Source organism: Chlorocebus sabaeus, chromosome 11 (assembly GCF_047675955.1).
Source record: "Chlorocebus sabaeus isolate Y175 chromosome 11, mChlSab1.0.hap1, whole genome shotgun sequence".
NCBI classification, from domain to species: domain Eukaryota; kingdom Metazoa; phylum Chordata; class Mammalia; order Primates; family Cercopithecidae; genus Chlorocebus; species Chlorocebus sabaeus.
In genome coordinates this window covers 93,896,970-93,918,793 of record NC_132914.1, presented here as the reverse complement: position 1 = coordinate 93,918,793, position 21,824 = coordinate 93,896,970, and the positions used below count along the sequence as shown (strand labels likewise).

The window sequence follows — 21,824 nt, the reverse complement described above, 5'->3', positions numbered from 1 at the left end:
CCAAAAATGAGATCAGGGCATTCCAGCCTTGGCAACAGAGTAAGACCATCTCAAAAAAAAAAAAAAAAAAAGGAGAGATCAGACTCTTTATTATGCTAGGTGGGCCAATTACATTCTCTTTCCCAGGAATTTGGAGCCACAATTAGAGGCCAGTCAGCTGATCTCTGTTTATAGCTGAAATTGAGTAATATATAAAAACTCAGGAAAAAAATCTTTCCTCCAAAGATGGAGAAGTAATGAAAGCCAGTGTTTAGAGAAAAATACAAGAAAGCAGACATATAGGGAGAACCAGAAGTATGACACCTAGAGCTGCCTGGACTCTGCTGCATTCCCAGGGCCTAGCTGCATTACCCAAGCTGAGCTGGTTCCATGACTTGCAATCAGGGTTTTAACTGAAACCATAAGTCAGAATTATCTAAACAAGTATTACTGTCATCGTAATGACATTGATTTTAAAAAAAAAAAAATATTTCAAAGGATGAAGTGATGACATCTAGCATATAACCTGGCACAACATAAACATTGACTAAATGATTCATCCATAAATAGATGAGTGGAAAGAGTGGTAATATTCAGATAGAGGATGAGAGGGAAAAGAAGAGTTAAAACTCTTTTTGTTGTTGTTGTTGTTGTTTTTAAGACAGGGTCTCGCTCTGTCACCCAGGCTGAAATGCAGTGGCAAGATCTTAGCTCACTGCAACCTCCACCCCCTGGGCCCAAGTAATCCTCCTGCCTCAGCCTCCTAAGTAGCTGGGATTACAGGTGCATGCCACCACGTCTGGCTAATTTTCGTATTTTTAATAGAGACAGGGTTTCACCATGTTGCCCAGGCTGGTCTTGAACTCCTGAGCTCAAGCAATCTGCCTCCCTCAGCTTCCCAATGTGCTGGGATTACAGGCGTGAGCCACCATGCTGAGCCTTTTTTTTTTATTTGAATAAAAAATAAAATAGACAAAAGACAAATCATTATTAATAAAAGGGGTTTTGATTAATAATGGGTTTTAATGAATTCACATACAAAGTGGGAGTCGTGTGAACTTCATTTTCCCTTCACCTGCCACCATCGTGATTGCTGACAAAGCATTCATGTTCCAACATAAAACTCTACTGCCCACACAGATCATGAAGACCTGCTGATTAACACCAACACAGGGAGAGAATAAAAAGGAAATTGAGAGAGGAAGAGGTAAAGACAGTGAAAGGGAGGGAAGAGGGTTAAAAAGAAGAGGAGCCCTCTAAGGAGCAGAGGGTCACTTAACAGATTGGAGAGATGCAGGCTCTAGAAGACTTGGTACATGTGAGGTGTCCAATATGTGACTTTCTGGAACCTGATAGAGCAGTCGAAAGGCATGAGCCAAGTGTCAGGCTTGACATCTGCTACCTGAGCAACCTTGGGTACACTTCTTAACCTCCCTGAGATACCCTTTTAGGGATACAGTGGGTTTGGCAGAGGAAGGATTAAATTAATCTGTTCCCTCAACTATAAAATAAAAGTAATCATACCACCTCATGGAGTTATTATAATAAGTGGAATAATAAATTTTAAGTGCCTGGTATACAGTAGTTTTTCAATAAATGATATTCCTCCTTTCCTTATCTCAGTAAGCTATTGTGCCCACTCACTACTTGATTTAGTAGTTCAACAATTCACTAGAATATGGTGTTTTGTCTTACATCCATTTTACAGATAGGAAAATTGAGACCAAACAATTTGCCTAAAATCAGTCTCCAAGGTCAAGATCAGAATCCTGTTCACAGATTTCTACTCTTCTACATTTATATCATATTATCTAGTCATTTTCTACTTAACGAGGAGGAATAAAAAGAAATAGTCTAAAAAGAAGAGAAAATAGACACAGAAAATATATAATTCAAAAAGTTTCCTCAAAAAAAAATTCCAGATACACTAAACTAATAGCTTCCTACATTTAAGGAAAGCCTAGTACAGATTCACTTGATTGTATTAATATTTACAGAATAATGCTGAGTAAAAAGTACAACCTACAGTCCCAAAAGCCAAGTTAATCACAGGCACTTAGTGGAATGTCTCCATGCTTTACTATCAAATATTTATAATAATATGTTTTAAAGAAAAAGAACTGTCCTGAAACTAGAAACTAGCCACTCTCATGAAAATTAGATTGCACTTACAAAATAGAGGTACATTAACTTGCTGAAACTTAAAAGCTTACACTTAAGTTGTAAATTAAGGAGGTTTAATAAGTGAGAAAGCTTTGCTTTAGCCACTTAACATTATGAGACAGAATACGCATAAACTATCATAAATAAGCTACAGAACTGCAAATATAGTGTCAGTAAAGAAACACAGGTCATTACTTCATGACACTTCTCATTATCCCAGCAGTATAGCTCTGACTTAGTTTTATTAACTTTCAATGAAAGTTCTGCCAAATTAAGCCCAAGAGTCAAACCACTCCCTGGAGAAAAATTAGGCCTTGATGAAATATTCAGTTCCTCACAATAACTCCATCATTGCAAATTAGGGAATATATTAGATTCCAAAGATATCAAAACATCAGAAAACCATGAGCCAGTATGACACGCTAAACCAATACTAGACAAATCCTAGTAATTCTCTCAATTTAATTTTCTTTGAAAAATACGACATAAAATGCCACTAAGATCTTAGCTTATAATACTAATCAACTATTAAAAGAAAATAGAATAGAAATATGACAAAATTTAGAAAAGCCATCAGCCTACAGCCAACAATAGGGTTAAAATTAGATACTTGAGACCTAGGTCAATGAGTCACTCTTCCTAGCATCCTCTTCACTGGTGACATGTTTTAAGTCAGGCAACAACTACTTCAACAAAAAACATTAATTCATGAGCACATCCCTAACTAAAAACAATACTATTTATTCAGTGCCTACTGTGCAATAAGTGCTACCATTAAATATTTGCCAGGCATAATTCCATTTAATACTCATTATACCTCTGGGAAGTAGCTACTACTGCTACTCCTGCTTCACAGATGAAAATTACTTGTCCACTATCACATGGCTAGTGTGAAGAGCTGGAATTTGAACTCAGGTCTCTCTGCCTCTACTGATCCAGAAGTTTTACTTTTATAAATTTACCCTAAGAAAGTAATCATGGATGTAGGTAAAGATTTACTAACAAAGTTGAGCATCATAGCTTTGTTTATAACAGCAAAAGACTGGAAAGTATCTAGATGTTTAGCAAACTATTATATATCCGTAAGATTCAATACCATGGAACCATTAAAAATTATGTTTTGGAAGAATACTTAATGGAATAGAGAAATGTCAATTATATGTTAAGTGAAAATATCAGGATGCAAAATAATATGTATACTATGATTTAAATTATACATTGTACATAAATTCATATACACATGTGTGCATATATATATATACTAATTAGCTAGATAAATAGATAGGCAGATAGATACACAAAAATAAAAGGATATCTCTGGAATAAGGTTTCTCAATCTTGACACCAGTGACATTTTATGCTGGATAATTATTTGCTATGGGGGCTATCCTGTACATTGCAGGGTGTTTATCAGCCTCCCTGGCCTCTACTCACTAGATGCCACTAGCACCCCTCTAGTTTGTGACAACTGAAAATTTCTCCAGACATTGACAAAATTGCCCCAGGGGAAGAACTCTGCTACTCTGGATGATAGGATAACTGATAACATTTATTTTCCTCTTTATGCATTTCAGTATTTTCCAGCATTTCTAAAATTAATATATATGTGTTACATTTGTAATCTAGGGAAAAAAATGTTATTGTCAAAAAGCAAATTTACTAAGAAGAGAAGGAATGATTCATATTTTATGAGACAAAACTGTAGCAATGAAAAATATGTGTTATAGGAGCTGTAGAATATCTGCTGTGATTTTTATTTCTATCAGAAATTACTTCATAACTGCTTAATGGAAAAAAGCATAGTGGAAAAAAATAGCAGAAATCTCTTCTACCTGTGTCAGGAACATCCGAGCAGTAATAGTAGAAAGAGGTGGATAAACCAGAATTGGTTTAGTTGTCTCCCCAATAGCACCACCGACAAGCTTTCCACTGCTAGAATAGGCAGCAACTGCAAATACATACTTTTCATTGGTTTCCAAACCTTTCACTTCAAAAATGCTTTTACCATCAGCTGGTATCTGTTAAGAAAAATATATTTCAAGTTATACATGGAAAATTAAAATAACATGACTTTTAAAATACAATTAAGTAAACCTTCTATTTAAATAAAAAAACCTTTCTTTCACTGTTGGATTTTAGTTATGATTCAAGTGGAACTTAGAGAGATTCACCAAAACAATGACTTCATTAAAAAATGTAATTATCATTAATAAGGCTTCAGTAAGATTTCCTGACATTTAATTTGACGTACCGCTTCTCCTGAATTTGGGAGATGATTATTGTTTAGCCGTACTTTTCCATAACTTCCTTCTGCTTTGCAACCCAAAATGCAGTACCAAGAGACCTGCCGAGGAGAAAAATGAGCCTGTTTAAAAGGCATTCTTTTACATCAATGTAACAAAAAAATACTTTTCTAAATAAGAATGTAATGATTCAAGTTTTAAAACATGAAATCAAAGTTTACAAATATACTTAGGTTTAATCTTTAAAGAGTACAAGTAACCTTAGCTAGTTTACTGAGACAAGACTAAAATATTATTCATTATTAATTATTTTAACCACCATTAATTGAACAGTTCCTACTGCTAAGTACTGTTAGGGAATTTACAGACATTTTCTAATTTGCACAACTCTATGATATGGGATTACTATTATCATTTTGCTTCACAGGCAATGGAGATGCAGAGATATTAAATAACTCTGCCCAAGATCAGACAGAGAGTGGCAGGGGTTGACTCCTAAAATGACTTAGTCTTGATGTTAAAAAAAAAAAGATTAACACTCAAATGAATTTCATATTTTACATGACAATGTATGACCAAAAAAAGCAAATGGAAAGAGAAGCAAGATACTAAAATATAGTATTTTAAATAAAATATAAAAATACATATGAAAAAGCCTGGAAGAAAACACCCCTAAATAAGAATAGCAGTAGGATTTGGATGATAAAATGGTAAGATAACAGGTAGATAATGGGTCCATTTTTTTCTCCAATTTATATATTTTCTGAAACATGATATTACTTTGATAATTTTTATATTTAGTTTAATTTTATACTTTAAATATAAACATTAGACATAAATCAAACACAAAATATAAATCCCACAGAAACAACTAAACTTAACCTTGATTAAATAGTTAGACAATGATCCTTTTGCCGAGGTGTCAAGATAATGAAGATTCATTATTGGAATGAACTATTCTCCCCATAGAGAAAAAGGGAGCTAGGTGACACCTGACGGGGTAGTATTATGAACGAGCCATACTGCTGGGGGTTGTAGGGGTGATGGCTGTGCCATTACCTTCTTCCCAGAGGCAACTCCTAAACTACAAGGCAAGCTGGAAAGAAGGAAAAATACAATTGTCTCTTAAAAAAATACAATTGTCTCTAAATACAAGTACCTCTTACAGCTTGTGCCTGCTACTTCTTCCTCCAGGTCAACAGAAAAATACTAACCATGTCCAATTGACACAAGTTGTTCTCAACACTGACTGTGCTCCAGAATCCTTATTTAAAATACAAATTTGTACAGAATCAACCATTTTTGTAAATTACAGATACCCAAGCCTATCTAGCTTCAATGAATTAGAATTTCTGATGCAAGTTTCTGAATCTTTGTATTTTCAAAGAATATTTCTCAGGTGATTGTGATATGCACAACTGATTAAAAAGCGCTAGTCAAAGGCAGAACAGGACAAAGAGAACACAGAAAGAACCTGAAGCTGGAGGGTAGGGTAAAAAATAATAATAATAAGATGAATCTCAGAAAAAAAAAAATGCAAAACTAACTTCCTTTGATTTCCCATGCAAAAAGATACTATTTTTCAAAGAAGAAAAAAGGCAGAAAGACTATGTTCTATGACTTACATCATTATTGCTCCAAGTTCTATTATATAAAACAGAATTTAGAGGGTAAAATTCTCTCTAAAAGCATTTTTACAAGCAGGCTTTATATTTTTATTTTGTTCCACAGATGAAGACATTAGTTTGTGTAACTCTAAGAAACAATGTGTAATTAGAATCTACATAAGGGTAGAGACATCATGAACAAATCAGCAATAACTTTAGAAGAGTTTATATGTAATATAAATAACATTAGCATTTTCAACTACAAAAGTAGATTTTAATGAAATAAATGCCTCAACAAGAGATTTTTGAGAAAACAAAAGATGGCTGAAGCCTCACACCAGAAAACTTCTTTAAGCCCATAGCACCATCTAGTGCTGATGAGAAGGTAACAGATGGTGATAATTTCCTGGAACTCTAAATGTACATAATACACATAAACTTCCTATAATGTGCTCATTGATGAGTCCTAAAACTACAGACCAAATATGAGACTCTTATATCTTCCTATTTCCAAGAATTATGAAATGAAATAAACTAATTATTAAATTGAAGTACATAAAGAATAAGATGTTAAAGAAATGCAAGTATTTGAATAAAAGCAAACAAAAACTCTTAGTAAAGCACGTAGTCTTAGTTCTGTACTAACGTTCCAAAATCAGTGAAGCTCTATTCTTGAACAGATTCCAAAAATCCAAAGTTTAACTTTAAAACCACTATCAATAGCAATAATCCATCTATCATAGCACAGTTAGGTATAAGATGAATGTCACTTCTATTCCCCTCCTCTCCCAATTATAAAGCACTATGAAGGTGGTCATCAGTTCTCACTAACGTCCATTTGCTATTCATCTGAAGCTCCTCAAAGTATGCAAGCACATTTAATCCATATTTACCTTTATACCTCAATTACCTCGCACAGAGCTTGACATCTATAGGCACTCAATAAATGCTCATTGGACAGAATCCACAAAAAATATCACCAAATAATGTAATCACAGTCCATCACTTGATTACTATTTTTTTTTTTTTTTTAGATGGTGTTTCGTTCTGTCTCCCAGGCTGGGATGTGGTGGCGTGATCTCGGCTCACTGCAACCTCCACCTCCCAAGTTCAAGCGATTCTCCTGCCTCAGACTCCTGAGTAGCTGGGATTACAGGTGCCCACCAAAACTCTCAGCTAATTTTTTGTATTTTTAGTAGGGACGGGGTTTCACCATGTTGGCCAGGATGGTCTCGAACCCTTGGCCTCAGGTAATCTGCCTGCCTCAGCCTCCCAAAGTACTGGGATTACAGGCTTGAGCCACCGCGCTCAGCCCATTACTTGTTTTGCATAAGCTTTACTACTTACATATAATACAATTAAGTGGAAAGATATCAGTTAATATGCCAAGAATATTATACATTATCTCATTGAATTTTCACAGTAAACATACTTTACAAATGAAAAAAATAAAACCCTCAGAAAATGTATTTAGCTTTCCTAAGGTCAGACTTCCAGGAAAGGTTGGAGCTAGAATTACAAACCTATATCTGTCTGACTCCAAAGCCTGTGTTCTCTCTACTATACCAAGTTGACAAAACTTCAAGCAGAATATCCTAAAGAGAATCAAAGATAAAACTTTATTTTTATGTAACATCAAAGAGCATGTTGTTGATCATCCCAAAGAGGAAAGTGTCGTTTGTAAAACATAAATTAGAACCAAATTCTTGTGAAGAAACTTAATCTCAACTTTTAGTCACATACAGGCCGAGTTCTGAGGTATGAGGGATGGGAGAAAAAGTTCATCCTCCAATAAATGCACAAAGATGTATGGTTTATAATATGGTTGGAGTTGTCCTTTGTTTGTGTTAAAAGAATCTACAGTTACTTGGAAGGACTTTGGGCAGAACCTCTAGACTCATCACCTCGAAATTTCCACACTCTGCTGCCTCATATCCATCACTGACTCTGAAGTAACTTCTACCTTCTTCAAATGTCTGATTCCACTTCAAGTGAGACTTCCATCTTGAGCACACGAGGATGTCAGCATATGGTGTGTCACGGTGACAAGGATACTTACAAGGAGGTGTTTCTCTACTGTTTCTCCTAACAATATATTTGGGTATAGCAATGCAATACAGAGCATATCACAAATATAACAGCACAAGGGGCAACGTGTCATGAAGAAACTAAGTACAGATAAGACATTGGAGTATTAATCCAGTGTTCAGTGCTTATGAACAAGACTATCCAGTTCCTAAAAGCAATCAAAGTATGAATCGTGGTAGTCATAAAAGTACTTATGTTGCTTTGCATGAGGCAAAAATTATATTGGACACCATACCTTAACCTCTGAAGTAAATGGAGCAGGTTTGAGTGTCACAGAACAATGAGTTCGAGACAGCAGGATAGGTGGAGGAGGGACTCTGCTTTTCTTTCTTTTTGAACTTTCCAAATATTTCTGATAGGAATATAGGGCATTTTGTTCAGCTTCAATCCTTTCAATTAAAGAACATGCTTCCTATAATGAAATATGAAAATAGAAAAATACATGTCAAGAGCTTGAACTTTATTTACATTTATAGAATTCTAGTGCTGTTAAACAATGTTATCTTTTTATATGCAGTTTTTCAAGCCTCAGAGGCTCAAATATATACATATATATTTCAACTATTTAATGATTTTGCAAAAGTAAAAGATGCCTACTAAATAAGGTTAATCATGATCACCAATGGCATTATATTTATATATCTTATATGTTTATCATTATTATCATACATGAATATGAGACATTACATTTCTAAATTGAACCATCTGAATATCTACCACCATATTTCATTTTCCCTAAAAGGTTCATACCACAATTATCTGCATTTATGCTGATGAATTACACACCTACACTAATTCAGCTAAAGTGTGACTCTCAAATAATAAGAATATTGGTATATGTGTTTATGAAATAAACATTATTGAGAGTTTCTTTCTATCAGCAAGAAGAAATAAAATAGAAAAAACATATTCCATGAGGCTGACGGAAAGCATCCACTTTTTAAAAAGGTTATGCACAGAGAGATGACACATAAAACAAGAGAAATATAAAAATTAGACCTAAATAACATTTCAAAAGTAGGGCTAAATACATAAGCAATAATAATAATACATGTAAATGGGTTATACTTCCTTTTAAATTAAATTAAAAGGCAAAGACTCAAACTGAGCTCTAAGTAAAAACCCATGTAATGATTAAAATTAAAGTGTTGATAAAGAAAGAATAGTCTTTTCAACAAATGCTGCTGGGACACTTGAACACTATATGCAAAAGAATAAAGTTCAACTCCTACTTCACACCATAGACAAATATTAACTTAAAATGAAATATACATTCAGATGAAAGAGCTAAGATTATAAAACTCTTAGAAGAAAATATATGACCAGATCTTTGTGACCTTGAGTTATGCAACAGTGTTTGGAAGATTCAATGCAACGATGCATTTAAAATGCTTAGTATTTGGAACTGAGTAAGCAGACAATAAGTGTTAGACATTATGATTATGATTACTACTATTCCTCCTCTTTCTTTCACTTTAAGCACTCTGGAACATTCTGTTTTGCCATATCAGAACTATTATTATTATTACTCTTTCATTTTAAGTGTTCTGGAACACCGAAAGCACACTGACAAAGGAAAAAGTAGATAAAGTAGACTTCATCAAAATCAAAAACATTTGTGTTTCAAAGGATACCATCAAGAAAGTGAAAAGACAGCCTACAGAATGGGAGAAAATGCTTTCAAATCATGTATCTGATAAAAGACTTGTATTCAGCACTTATATGCACTGTTATAACTGAGAATTGTTATAACTCAATAATAAAAAGGGAAATAACTCCTTTAAAATATAGGCAAAGAATCTGAATACACATTTCTCCAGCAAAGACACAAATAGCCAATAAGCACATGAAAAGATGTTCAAAGTCATTAGTCATTAGGGATAAAAATACAAAATCAGCAAACTGACTCAAAAAGCAGGAACCTAAATACAGAAATAATAATGTTCAAGAAACTGGAAATGTTATCCAAAAATTGTTTCATATGAAAGTGTCAGGCTCAAATGAGTTCATAAACAAAATACTTTAAATCTCAAAGAACTGATCATTCCTATGCCATTTTAAATGTTTCCAAATACAGAAACAGATAACCTCTAAAATAATGTTACAAAACTATTTTAACTTCAATAACAGTCTGAAAAATGACTACACATAAAAACACAGACTAGTCATTTCACAAATACAAATGCAAACATCTTAAATAAAATACATAAAACACTAATACATTTACTCTAACAATATACTAACAAAATAATGAACTGTAATAATATTGTCTTTTTCTCAGGAATGCAAGGACAGTTTAATATTAGGAAGTATATAAATATAATTTAATATATCCATAAATTAAATGAGAAAAAACATGATCATAGTGCTCAATGGCCAAAAAGACATTTCAAACATTTTTTAACATTCATTACAGATTTTTTTAAAGTCAATAAATTAGGAAAGCTTTTTTTAGCATTATTTTAAAGTATTAATTTTAGCCAATAACCAAAATATTACTAGCACAAAATAGCCCTCTTAGTGCTAAGAGTGAAGCACTAATAGAATTATCAATAAAAGCCAGAAAGAATGCCACTATTCCATTTAATTCTGGAAGTTCTAGTAAATTCAACAAACATAAGAGAAGAGATCCTGGAAACGAAAAGAAAATATGTCAGTCTACCAAATTTCAAATGTATTTCACTCTGACAGAAAAAATCTGTGCTGTTTCTCCTACAGAAGACATGTTGAGGTTGAAGTTTCCAATTAGAAACCTGAGCCTCAAGCTCAAAAGAGAAGGTAAAAAACTGGAGACAGGATCTGAGTATGCGTTGGAGTCATATTTAAAGCTGAGTGAGGAAACCAGCTCCCTGTAGAAGCAGAGATTATAAAACTGCAGCATCACATATTTTTTTTCTAAAATAATGAAGGCTGGCTGAAATCGAGATCATAATTAACTTCTCATTTTTATTTTTTATTGGAAATGGCTGATGTTAAGGTCTAAAATCATTAATCGTGATTAAAATCTATCTGTGATGATGAATAGTTTTTTAATTCCACTTGTTCGGTGCCAGGAGGCCTTGAGAAATCTTTCTGCATATGCAGGTCAAGAATCTTAGGCATCTGCAAAGACAATCATTCCTTTGTATGGGAAGGGATGTGTTACATGGTAACCATGTTTCTAGAGTCTATACATCAGCCCTTCGGTATTTAGACCTAAAAGCTCATTTATATACACATAGTAGGTATCAGTGTAACTGTTTGAATCATTGAATGAATGAATCAAGGAGACAGGATGACATCTGTGTCCTCCATTGCCTCCACTTTTTCACTCATTCAACCAAACCGATTTTTAAAAATTATAACAAATAGATGGACAAAAAGGTCAGGGCTAGATGGTGAGGGAGCAATGTCATAAAAGGCCGTAAGAGAGCCAGTTAGATCCAGAGCACACAATCAGCACAGGGCTAGGAAGAGGCTCATTCCCTCTTCACCCTCTTCCACAGAAAACAGAGCAGCTTTGGCTCCCTGAGGGGACAAATGTACCACAGAACAGGACTCCCTTGAAGGGCAACAAAAGGTGAGAGCCTTGATGAGGAAGAGGCCAGAGACAGAAAAGATAAGTGGATTTCTCCAGTAGCTGTGGAAAAAACTTAGAGGGAAGAAAGTCCTACCTGAACAGAAAGGAGATAAAATGCTATTATATTTTGAATGTTAAATATTAATGTATATTCATCTGCATCACAGGCTGTAGAGACCAAGATATTTCAGGTTACATAAGACAGACAAAATCAGCCTAAGGAAAAATTATGCAACACAAGGAAAGGAGACCAGTGCCCCCATTTCCCTTGAAAATTTGGAGACATAGGCTTCCTCGGGATTATGTTTGGAGCCTGTAAAATATACCAGCAGCACTGGCCCACTGGCTCTTATATTCAAGCAGACTGCCTTTGGCCCCCATCTCCACTGACCAGCCAGCCTCTCTGGGCTCCAAATTCAATCTCAAAATTTGCCTTGGTAGTTCCTGATTCAGTGAACCAGTTGAATACTGGCACCTTCTGACTTAATTCTTGCATCTTCTTTCTGCACATCAATGAATCCAACTGGGGTAAAAAACTTTCTGTGTTCTGCCATAGCTATAACATAGACATTTCTCAACTGGGCTGTTGATCAGTATCATCCATGGAGTTTATTTAAAACTCAGAATGGTCCATTTCTACCCCAAAATAGACATTTCCAAGAGTGGGGCTTGAACAGCTGTATTATTTACAAACACCAAGGATAATTCCAAAGTACAGCAAGAACTAGGAACCACAGATTCAGGTGTGTAAATCTCCTTTTCCCTCCTGCCTTTCTCCCAGTCTCTTTCTAGTCTCTTCAACCTCCAGTCTTCTAGTCCTTCAATGGCTCCTCAAATACTTGCCAGATAAAGTGCAAACTTTTCCAAAGCCCTTTTCATTCTGATCATGACTACATTTTCTAGCCTTATCCCCCTCTCTACTCTTTCCCTCTTTCATACCTACCCCTCTGTCCAACTTAACCTCTGAAACCATAAAAAAAAAATCACTCATTCCCTAAAATGCTGTTATTTCACGCCTCGGAATTGCCCATACAATTCCCTCTTTCCGGAGCATCTCATGTCCTCTTCTCTGCTTTAAGATCCACACAAATATCACCTCCTCTGACATCTTCTAAGTTAGCCCATGTTTTTAAGTAAGTCATTCCCTTCATTACATAGTGTCTTTATTTTAGCAGGTATTACATAATATGTTACCTCTGTACTTCACTGTCCACACCCTCTAAACATTGAGTGTCTTGGCAGGAAGGACAGTGCTTTATCTCTTTAAGTTCAATCGATGTGTTTGGAATATAAGACACACAAAATTATGAAAGAGAAGGGTGATCTTTATTATAGTGTCTTTTAAGATGGCATCTTTAAAATGTTCTGATTGGCTCTTGATCAATTTTAACTTTAGAGCCCTAACTCAGATCCTATGGCCCAACTTGAAATAGGTTAACAGAAGTATTAAAGTTTTAAGTGAATGGTAACAAAACAAGAGTTTATAACAAAGCCCTTGATTTAGGTAAATCAGATAAATTCCATAACAGAATTCAAGGCAAACCCTAATGCTAGTTAAAAACTAGAATCCTAATTTAAGGGAGCCAATTCATTGAGCTGCTAATAAGATTTTGTTTATGAGAAAGTGCCTGGGGCTTTTTAAGGGGGTTCTTCAACTATTTTTCTAGTTGAAGACCTAGAAATAACATCAGAAAATCCCCCAAAAAAATCAAGAAGGAAAAATTCCCATGAAACCAACACTACTTAGTTATGAGAAAGTGTTATCAACATGGACCTGAATGTTGTCTATAATAGCAATGCTCTAGAATACCAAACTATTACAATTGCAAAACCTAGACAAACCATTCCCTAATCAGAGGTCAAGAAGTCGGCTTTCCATGACATACCAGATAATGAAAAATAACTATATCCTCACATCTTGCACTGTCTACCACAGTGCCTAGCAAATTAGAAAGGTTCAGTAACTCTGAAAAAAGAAATAAGCCTTTACCTTTCACAGGGACTCAGCCAAGGAATCTCAATGGAAAGGGACTTGCCCACCAACTCACAATAAAAATAAGCTCTAAGGCGGTCTTTCAATGGTGGTTTCCACTGCAATGTGCCGCCAAAACCACAGTACTGAAGTCCAAAGTATTTTTGTCTGAATGTAAATTTCTCTGGCATATAGTTTCCATTAGAGAAAATGAAACCTGCCTCTCCTCAGAAGTCACTCAATGCTTACGAGAACAGATTGATGTTAAATACATTTGACACAGGCTTGACGCCCACAGTGCAGCAAAACACTAATGGAAAGATGCAATGCAATCTTGAGGGTGTGACTAAGACATATGTAAACAACTGTCACAGGACTGGAATAGTAAAGTGCCATATTTCCTACGTATCTGGTAGACCTCCCTGAGGTATATTCTGAGTTCTCAACATTATAACGTACATTGCAGAAAAAGATGAAAAGTAGATTAAGTCATATCCAAGAATCCTGAGAAGGAATATTGCTTAGAATAAAATATACAAGTAATAAGATAAATCTAAGAGAAAATACAGAAAGAAATGTGTAGTCTGATGGAGGAAAATATATCTAAAGCACCAAAAAGTAGCTCAAACAGAATGTCTCAGAGTGCTTAAAGTGAAAGAGAAATAATAATAGTTCTGATATGACAAAACGGAATGAAAAGCAGAGTAATAATAATAATAATGGTTAACATTTATTGACTGCTTATTCTGTTCCAGACACTAAGCATTTTATATGCATCATTGCACTGAATCTTCCCAAGAATCCCTGTTTCACAGATGAAGAAATTGAATCTTTTAAGAGCATAAATAACTTGACAAGTCATACAGCTAATCAGTGGTAGAACCAGATCTCTAATCTAAGACCCTTATACTCCTAACCACTATGCTATCTTATTTTAATAAAAAACTAATTTAAAAGAAGTTTGGAAAGGCAACCTGGATGAAGTTTCCTATGCAATACCCTTAAATCACTTAAAAGAGAAAAAAAAATCCAAAATGTAGATATGCTAAATATTCTGTTAGCAGTTTGAAGCCTGGGAGTCAAAACATGGCCTTATAAGAAGAGGGGTCAGAATGAGAAGTTGGCTTTTTGATGTTAAAAAAAAAAAAAAAGACTTGAGCACACAATTACAAACAGCTGAGGCTGGGCACAGTGGCTCATGCCTGTAGTCCCAGCACTTTGGGAGACGGAGGAAAGCGGATTGCTTGAGCCCAGGAGTTCGAGACCATGCTGGGCAACATCATGAAACCCCATCTCTACAAAAAAAATACAAACAGCCAGGCATGGTAGCATGGGCCTGTGGTCCTAGCTACTCAGGAGGCTGAGGTGGGAGAATGGCTGAACCCAGGAGGTTGAGGCGGCAGTGAGCCATGTACACTACTGCACTGCAGCCAGGCTGACAGAGCAAGACCCTGTCTCATAAATAAATAAAAATAAAAGTAAATTTTTAAAAGCCAATGTATATTCTTCTCCCCTAAAAAAAAATCAGATAGAATTGATTTGACTTGAAATGCTACAAAATAGGAAAAATAATTAAATCCAACTACTGCTAATATAGTTAATAGACTGGTATTTAGGGAATATCAAGACATAAATGCAGGAAATATTAAAGCCAGGGGTTATTAGAACTGCTAATATCCCTGAGTTTCTTCATTAGTTCTGGTCCAAAATGGTACCATAAATTAGATTCTGTGTTGATTATAAACAATAACCTGCTAAACCATAATGCTCCTTTGCTTAGAGTGGAATTTGGAATTGTTGACATCATCTCAACTACAGATTTGTTTAGGTTCCTACAAATAGTACTAGCAGAAAATGAGATGAAACAGTTGGGTTTCTTTGCAAGAGAAACAACTGGAAAACTTGGCTTATGACAAAAGTAGCCCGAGAGAGGAAGGAGGGTCTACAAAACCCAGTTATAATGGTGGAATCGGAACACAGCTATCAGAATGAATGAATTGCCAAAATTTCCTTAGAGAAGACAAACTTATTGTCCTAAGCAATAATTTTCTACATTAGGGTGTACAAAACTAAGGTCTTTTAGTCTTTGTATCCCTCTACTCAAGACTGGAAGGAGCAGTCAACTGGCCCAGCTGGCATCACTAGTCTTCCTCTTGAGGACCAGTTCTACCTGATTACATCTTATGGGGAAAAAGAAATCTTCAAAAGATGAGTTTGGAAGGGGAAATGGATGCTGTACAGAAAACAACAGCATCTTCGAAATCCCCAGCACTTGGATGGAGGAGCATTTCTGCCTCTTTCCTATGAGAAATTACATCTGCAAAGACACTGAATGTTCTGTTAGTGGACTAAGAGCAAAGACATAAGCCACATGATGAATAAACTATTATTTGACCAGAAGTAGAAGATCAAGGACATCCAGTATGGATCCTAGGTGCAATCCTTTAACATAATCCTATGGAGTAACGTATAAAAAGCCAAAATGGACTTCCAGAGGTCATATAACCAAGACAAGAAAATGGAAAAATTAATCCCCATAATGTAAAAAAATTCCAAGTCATCTCACTGGGAAAGCTAATGAGTTATTATCAAAGGTTTGTCCCTCATTTGTGGGAACAAATTGGTCCATCTTAATTGATTAGAAATAAAACAGACACCTGATGAGATTATCCAGATCCACAGAGTCAGAAAATTTCTGAAAAACAGAGACAGGATATGAATTATTTAAGAGTTCTAAAGAGACTCAGGTTTCTCAAACCTTTTTATGATATCAAGTGACACATCAATTACTGATTTGGGGATAATTTTATTACAAGATCATGATATTGTAAAACATTCTGTTACGCACCCCAGTTGAAAATGATTGCCAAGGGAAATAAATTTATTTGTCTTCTTTAAAGAAAGAAAGTTTGACAATTATTTGAGCCATAACATCATTGTTTAGGGGAGTACCCTGAGGACTGATCATTAAGCTTTAACACTTGGATAAAAACTACCACTGAGGAGCAGACGTGGCTATAGAAGATTTCAGGACTTCTAAATAAATATTCAACATGTTCCTCGTTGGTGAAAATTCTTTAGAGGACTCCTCATAAAAAACAGAGCCTCTTAATGCATCTCAAGAGTCTATCCTAATAGGATATTATACTCATAATTTTTTCTGGAATTAAAATTGTTTCACTTTTTAAAAAATAGAAGAAATTTTGTAAATTTTAAATTTTTTTTAAAAAGAAAACATAAAATGGGCTGAGAAGATCTCTGAAAAAAAATCGTCCATGTATATTCTTCCCTCCCTAAAAAAAAGCAAATAGAACTGATTTGACTTGAAATGCTACAAAATAGGAAAAATAATTAAATCCAATTACTGCTAACATAGTTAATAGACTGGTATTTAGGAGACAACAATACATAAATTCAGGAAATATTAAAGCCAAGCTTTATTAGAACTTCCACTACCCCTGAGCTTCTTCATTTGTTCTGGTCCAAATGTTTGAGTCATAACACTGCTGTTTAGAAGAGTACCCTAGGGACTGATCTATTAAGCCTTAACACTTAGATAAAAACTACCACTGAAGAGCAGAGGTGGCCAAAGAAGATGTTCCTGCCCACACTGCAAACTTGAGATGTCCAGGTATCTCGGTTCTGGTATATTCCCCAGTTTCAGTGGTGGGAGGCAGACACATACAGGGGAACCAGCACACTATGGCAGTACAAAGACCAGATTCAGTCATCATAAAACAAGGGGAAACCTCTCTTCAGGCTCTAAGAAGACCTGAGATTAGTAGTGAGACCAATATTTCTAAAAGAAAGATAAGGTTTATTTGCCATAAAAATAGGACTGAAGTACCAATGTCCTCCAAGCACTAGACAATAGCAAACAGCCATGGAAGCATCAGCTGAGAAAATGGATCTGAACACACCTCAGAAGTCTTCCAACAAAGACCAGACACCACTTGGCCTTGTGATCTCATACCACCCAACACGACCATCCAACTTCCTCATTCAAATTCTGGAAATTCAAATTTAACCAGGCTCTTCCCTAACACTCCCAGGACAGACTTCCTCACCTTGAACACTGATAGCAACTGTCCATCCCAAATTCTTAGCTTGGTGAAAAATACTTCTCATGAACACATCTTTACTTCCTCTCTCGTCTCCCAAGCTACTATCCTCTCCCCCACCCCACTCCTACCCTTATTGCATCTAAGCTTCTGTCACACAGAATGACCTATAGAACTACAAGCACTCTATGACATTTCTAGCCTTGGGACCTTGGCACATTTGTTCTCTCTGCCTGGAATGTCCTTTCTACTGTTCGCTCTCCTGTTTTTCTGGCTCTCAGTATCGTTTCAATATTCAAATTCAAGCCATCTGTCTTTCAGCTTTCAACTTCACGTGTTCCTTAAACATTCCCCACTGTTAAGTTAGGTACTCCCCTGTTAATTTTCCCTAGCCCTCTTGCAATTAAAGCACATATTTACTTGTCTATGTCTCCACAGAGTGGATTTTTATATGAATAAATCCAGGGACCACAAAGGCAGAACCACAAAAAGAAGGCAAATCAATCAATATTTGTTGAATAAATAAAAGATTCCCCCCTTCTATACTCAGCATACTACCAGGCACATAGTGAACTTTCAATACATAATTGCTAAATGGATCGAAATTATTTGTTAGATGGATGAATAGATTGACAGATAACAAGTAAGTGCTACATACCAGAAATCTTGAATTTCAGTATTCTACTTTCTAACCTTCAACACCTATCCTTCTAGCTCCCTCAGACCCTCGTTTTCTGGTCCTTGACCAGATGTCCTTGACCTCATAAAGATGTCCAGTCTCTTGATATTTCCATAGACACCAAGTCTTTAAATGCCTTCATGCTTTCCCTCCCTACTCAATCTGTATCCACCTTTTTAAAGCCATAAACTTTTAACTCATACCTTCATTTTTAAAAAAAATCTAATCCTCCACAAATGTCTGCTGTCACAAATATTCTGCTGTCATTAAGAACACCACATCGGCCAGGCATGGTGGCTCAAGCCTGTAATCCCAGCACTTTGGGAGGCCAAGACAGGCGGATCACGAGGTCAGGAGATCGAGACCATCCTGGCTAACACTGTGAAACTCCGTCTCTACTAAAAACTACAAAAAAAAACTAGCCGGGGGAGGTGGCGGGTGCCTGTAGTCCCAGCTACTCGGGAGGCTGAGGCAGGAGAATGGCGTAAACCCAGGAGGCAGAGCTTGCAGTGAGCCGAGATGGCGCCACTGCACTCCAGCCTGGGCGACAGAGCAAGACTCCGTCTCAAAAAAAAAAAAACACCACATCAGGATAATGTCATACCACCATGCAGACCAAGATGTCTAAAAATTCATGGTCTCCAACTTCAGCTAGAACTTGGTGATGCTGGCCAGTCCCTTTACTTAGAGTCAACTCCCTCATCCATTCCTCCCCACTCTCCACATTATCTTTACTTTCCCAGTTCAATTATCCACCCTCATGCTCCATTGATGGCAGATATCCTTGCCTCCCACTGTATCTGATACAGGTAAGAAGGTGTATTAGTTCGTTATCACACTGCTAATAAAGACACACCTGAGACTGGGTAATTTATAAAGAAAAGAGATTTAAAAGAGACTCACAGTTTTGCATGGCTGGGAAGGCCTTGGGAAACTTACAATCATGGGAGAAGAGGAAGCAAACACATCCTTCTTCACATGTCGGCAGGAGAGAGAAGAATGAGTGCCCAGTGAAGAAGCAGGCCTTTTATTAAACTATCATATCTCGTGAGAACTAACTCACTTTCATGAGAACAGGATGGGGGAAACCTACCCCATGATTCAACTATCTACACCTGGTCCCTCCCACAACACATAGGGATTATGGGAACTACCATTTAAGATGAGATTTGGGTAGGGACACAGTCAAAGCATATCAAAAGGCATCAACTCAACTCCCTGCCTTCACACCAACAAACTTTTCTTATCTACATCTGTCTGTACCTCCTTTCCTTCTGTATCAAAAGATGAGGTGTCTGCCTTGCAGCCCACCCATCACTGAAGATGAATCCCTTTCTCTGTGCTTTCAAAATCATCCTCTATCAGCCTTGGCTCTGTGTATTAACCTCTCCCTCTTATTATCTCGAATTTCTCTTTGTTCTGGCTCTCTTCATTTTTAGCACACTATTATGCTAAATGTTCTCTATTAAACCCCTTTAGCTCCATATCCCCCTCCTAGCTTTGACCTACTTTTTTCCTTCTCTTATCAGCCAAGACATAGCATTATTCTCTACATCTTCATACATCATTCACTCAGCTAATGCCACCATAGCAAGGATCTGACTCTACCAAAAATTTTTTTTAATATTCTGGCATGGTGGCATGCCTGTAGTCCCACCCACTGGAAGGCTGAGGTGGTAGGACCATTTAAACCCAGGAGTTCAAAACTGCAATGATCTAGGACTCTGCCACTGCATTCCAGCCTGGTTGACAGAGTGAGAGCCTATCTCAAAAAATAAACACATAAAATCAACATATAATGAATTAGCCAGAAAGCAGAAGAATTTCCAGGCCAGAGTGAGACCTGATTAAAAATATCAACAAGGGGATTGGTCCATAAATCAGCAGTATCCATCTAAGAGAGAAGGTACCTCAGCCAATGGACTTTAAGAATTCTAATTCCATTGTAAAGAATACACTAAGCTGGTAAAGTGTCACTCCAGTTCTATAATTTCCCTCATTTTGAGTCCTTCTGATTTTATTTGGCTTCTCATGTAGATTGCATGAAGTTCTGATAAAAAGAGAATCTCTCATTTCAGAATTCAGAACTGGAGGTACGGATTAGTTCCCCTGGTCAGGATGAATTATATACAGTGAAGCTGAAAGTTCATTATTAAATGTTAAGGTCAACACATTATTTTTAACAAAAAAAGAATCATTCATTTTAACAGAAATTTTATGTCAGGATTAAAAAAAGAAACGAAATACTGTTACCATCAAAAATTCCCATGAAGATGTAGAGGTTGCGTCTTTCTCGAATATTAAAAGAGCTTTCTGCATTAAGTAAATTGCTTTGGATAACGTATTCTTCTTTATTTTATTCATTATATTTAATTCTATAAAAACAAACATTTTATCAAAAAGGTGAGATTAAAAACTATCTTTCAAATTTTTTGGAAATACCAGTTATCCCAATTTTAATTACCTGTAAAACAATCAGCGCTTCCAGATTGTTTAAACTTTTCCGGACTCTTGGTAGAAATATCTTTGCTAACAGTTGGAGTCTGCAAAACTGAAAAAGATGACTGTCATAACAATTAAGTATGTATCCAGGACAGGAAATATTTTTTAAATACTAAGGAGTAACTATTCATAAAGCTACTGCTTCCTCTATCATGTCATCTTTTTTCATTAATAGATAAAAATTCATATAAATCTACTATAATGCAGTTTTATCAAATCCTCTTTTATTTGCCACAGTATACCTCAAGACAGAAGAAATTCCAAATTATAAAAATACTTGATTTTCTATCTCATCTTGAATAAAATCATCCTGAGGCTTGATAGAATCCAACCTACTTCTGTTGACTTTACCTTTTCACAAAGTACAGATGGCAAGTCCTGATACCAATACCCATAAGCTGTCAAAACTCTGTCCTCAACGCCCCTTCTAGAAAAACTGTTTCATCCAAGGTCCCTTCTGGGTACCACACGAAGACCTCCACTCTCTTCCAGCTGTGACTGAAGAAATCAGAGCCTCTCTCAAGATTTTGAAGTAAAACATGAACTTGCCAGTTGTTCATACTGGTATACAATTGGGACTGACCATCATGGTGGTTCAGTAAAGACAGGAATGTGGATGAGGGGAAAAAAGGATACAGCTATACTAGCCCAGGAAGATGGAAACTGTAGCACTAATTCTTGATTTTCAGGTCTGGTCCTTAAGAGACCTGGTAATCTTTTGGTCCTCAGAGGTATGCGAGGGTAGCTATAGTAATCTTACAGTAAACCCCTTTTACTGAGTTTTAATTATTCGTGCTAATGCACATGAGCCACCATGTGATGGTAATTGATTCATGAAAAGATGTTAACAGACACCATTAAAGAATAGAACACGTCTGCAGTGGCAAAGGGTAAGGAAACATCTGCATGGAGATAGTAATGCAGAGCAGAAAATAGTGCATCATTCTCTCAATACCAACGATATTATAAAT

At 36.0% G+C, this 21,824-nt stretch overlaps 1 protein-coding gene across 4 annotated transcripts in view; it reads right to left on the bottom strand.

Annotated features, from left to right (window-relative positions):
- Nucleotides 1–21,824, bottom strand: part of CFAP54 (cilia and flagella associated protein 54) — a 377,198-nt gene that overhangs the window by 285,182 nt on the left and 70,192 nt on the right. For all 4 annotated transcript variants that reach the window (XM_008004317.3, XM_037996664.2, XM_037996665.2 and 1 more), the window contains exons 18-22: nucleotides 20,816–20,902; nucleotides 20,605–20,726; nucleotides 8,316–8,492; nucleotides 4,394–4,486; nucleotides 3,975–4,160 (exon numbers count right to left, since the gene is read on the bottom strand). In XM_008004317.3, the coding sequence (XP_008002508.3) occupies nucleotides 3,975–4,160; nucleotides 4,394–4,486; nucleotides 8,316–8,492; nucleotides 20,605–20,726; nucleotides 20,816–20,902 (665 nt within the window). The remainder of the gene's footprint in view (nucleotides 1–3,974; nucleotides 4,161–4,393; nucleotides 4,487–8,315; nucleotides 8,493–20,604; nucleotides 20,727–20,815; nucleotides 20,903–21,824) is intronic.